Here is a 2,493-nt window from a genome sequence, read left to right as displayed (position 1 = left end):
CAAATGGAGAGAAGACGCCGTTAGCAGATTTTATTTATCTTTTCCTTCTGCTCGAGCTGCACTCACCTCTTTCAAGTTAAACTTCTCCGCATTTTCTCTCCCAGATCTGAATGAAATCACAAATGAAAGGCCTTGGTATGAAACCCTTTCTACTGGGTGCCCAGAAGAACAATTCAGGGAGAGGGACCAAGCTTACCTGGTTATTCCTTCCTTCCCAGCTCAGGAGATTGCTAGGCATAAAGCCGTCCTCATTCAATCTCCCGGGTGAAATCAAGAACAAATGAAAAACACTTCATTTGCTTCGACTTGCTAGAGTATATTTTACTATACATAAAATAAAAGGTACTGAGGTCGTGCTGATCTTTAGGATATAAGGACATCTTTATGGATTTTATATCAACACCCCACCAAGCTTTGAGAATAAACTACTGCATCGAACTTTCTGGGGCAGAAACCACAAACTGAATTGCTTGGTTAACCACGTTAACTGTTGATTTGTTTGCAATTTCAGAGCCTTAACAGGTTGAAGTGTTGAAGACGAGCTGGTGGGAAGTACGGGCTCACACCCACGTTGGTGGCGAGGTTCTAAGCCTTCCAGACAAGAAGAGGAGCGGCTCCCACGGCTTCATGCCTCCTCACAGCCTGCTACTAGCGAGGGTTCAAGTGCAGCTCAGGCCAGGAGTCAGCCTGGGAGTTGATCTAGGCTACGATTCCACCCAGATGGCCAACGCAGGATCCCCCCACACCAGCAGAGACGTCACCCAGTCCAGCTCAGATCCCTAGACTCTGCCTGCCCACACCGAACCCAACACTCTGGCGCTAAGGGCGGGCGGTTCCATCGCATTGCGGAGCCAGAGGGTGGATGGAGGGGGCACCGGAGCTTTCATAAACTAGAGTAGCTCTTCCTTTTTAATTAAGACTTGGGATACTAGTGCTGGCCTTGAGGAACGCTGAGGTGTGCCTAGAAACCGAGAATACTAGATCGATGTCCCCTCCCCGCGGATGGTACGGCCCGAACTGGGCGGGACCTGGAGACCCGGCGCTGTCCCCGTCCCACTCCAGGAGACCAGCGAGTGAGCGCGCGCCCCGCAGACCCCGCCCCCGGCGCCGGCTCCGGCCCCGCCCCTCGAGCCCTCCCCTCCGCCGCTGCGGGAGACTGAGGCGGCTCTGCGGACGAAGCTCCTCTGTCGCCTTCCTCCTCCCGCGAGTGCCCAGGCGGCTCCTGGTGGCGACGCTGCCCAGGGTGGGAGGCGCGGCCCCGTGGCGGCGGAGCCCTTGGCGCGGAGCAGCCAGCTCTCCCGCCCGCGCGGCGCCGTGACAGGTGCAGGGTCCCCTCCCGAGACCCACCTGCAGGGGCTGTCGTGATGCCCACCATGAGGAGAACAGTGTCGGAGATCCGCTCTCGTGCGGAAGGTGAGTGACCGCAGCAGCAAGAGGCTGTGCGCCCAGCACGCCTGGGGTCCGACGTGTGTGTGTGTGTGTGTGTGTCCCATCTCTTAACCCCTCCCAGTCGTCTGGTTGTCGCCTCTGATCCTTAGTGGACCCCTCCTGCAGCTCTGCCTTCAGTGCACTGGCAAACGCTTTCCAGGATCCAAGACCTACGAATTTGTGCGCTGGCGGGAGCCCCAAGGTTTCCTTTACACCCGCAGCGCGACTGTTCAGTCCTTGCCTCCCAGCGCCCTCGCCCCCCCCCCCGCCCATCCCCCCCCCTCCCCCCCACACACCGATAGCTCGCAATCTGTGCAACCTTTCTGTTCCCAATCATCTTCCCCACCCCCATGAATAGATTCCCCCAATCCCCCGGCCTCCAGTACCCACTGTTGTTGTGCTGCCCTCGTATCAAGGCTTCCCGAAGAGCCGGTTTGCCATTCCCAGGCGTCGCGATTCTTTGATCCACTGTTCCCAACCTCCCTGGGCTGGAGGAGCCTTAGTTGGGTTTGGGTTCTCAGTGGGTACCCGGCGGCGTTCCAGTCTCGGGAGTTCTGCCCCCTGCGGCTCACCAGGCTCTAGTTCGAGGTTTCATTTTTGTTTTTCTTTTTGCGTGAAGCCTGCACTTTGGCCGGCTTCGCGGATTTTGAGTAAGGTGCATGCTTTCTTTGCTCCACCCAGGGCCAGCTGTTGAGTGGCTCCACTTGTAGGAAGTGTGCAACAGATGCCCTAGGTTATGGACGACAAGGGCGCCTCGGGAAAGGCTGAAACGCGGTGTAACCTGACTGAGGAGCCCTCTGCCTCCTGTCAGGCGTGTGGCAGGCATTCGGTAAACATGCCTTGGTTTTGTTAGTGCAAAGCTAAAACGCTGTACTTTTCTTTTCCTCTGTTTGTTTTCCCTCTACTGCAATCCTGCCCTTGGACGCTGTAGAGGTGGGATAGCACGATTTTGAGAAATAGTCTATCTTACTATGGCACTGATTCTCATCCCTGTCCCTATCCATGACCAAAAGGTACACGATAAAGTGGTTCTGATGGGGGGGGGGGGGCGAGACAGAAGGGGGG

The 2,493-nt window shown here is 56.6% G+C and overlaps 1 protein-coding gene across 2 annotated transcripts in view; it reads left to right on the top strand.

The window, feature by feature from the left end:
• Window positions 1-1,137: 1,137 nt before the first annotated feature.
• Atp8a1 (ATPase phospholipid transporting 8A1) overlaps window positions 1,138-2,493 on the top strand; it is a 200,873-nt gene continuing 199,517 nt past the window's right edge. Inside the window, exon 1 of one of the 2 annotated variants that reach the window (XM_050149965.1) lies at window positions 1,138-1,413. In XM_050149965.1, coding sequence (XP_050005922.1) covers window positions 1,365-1,413 — 49 coding nt within the window. In that variant the 5' untranslated portion in view covers window positions 1,138-1,364. The remainder of the gene's footprint in view (window positions 1,414-2,493) is intronic. The other variant, XM_050149964.1, reaches the window with a different exon arrangement.

Source organism: Alexandromys fortis, unplaced genomic scaffold, assembly GCF_014885135.2.
Source record: "Alexandromys fortis isolate MF-2015 unplaced genomic scaffold, M_Fortis_MF-2015_v1.1 scaffold_0, whole genome shotgun sequence".
NCBI classification, from domain to species: domain Eukaryota; kingdom Metazoa; phylum Chordata; class Mammalia; order Rodentia; family Cricetidae; genus Alexandromys; species Alexandromys fortis.
This window is presented reverse-complemented; position numbering and strand designations above follow the sequence as displayed.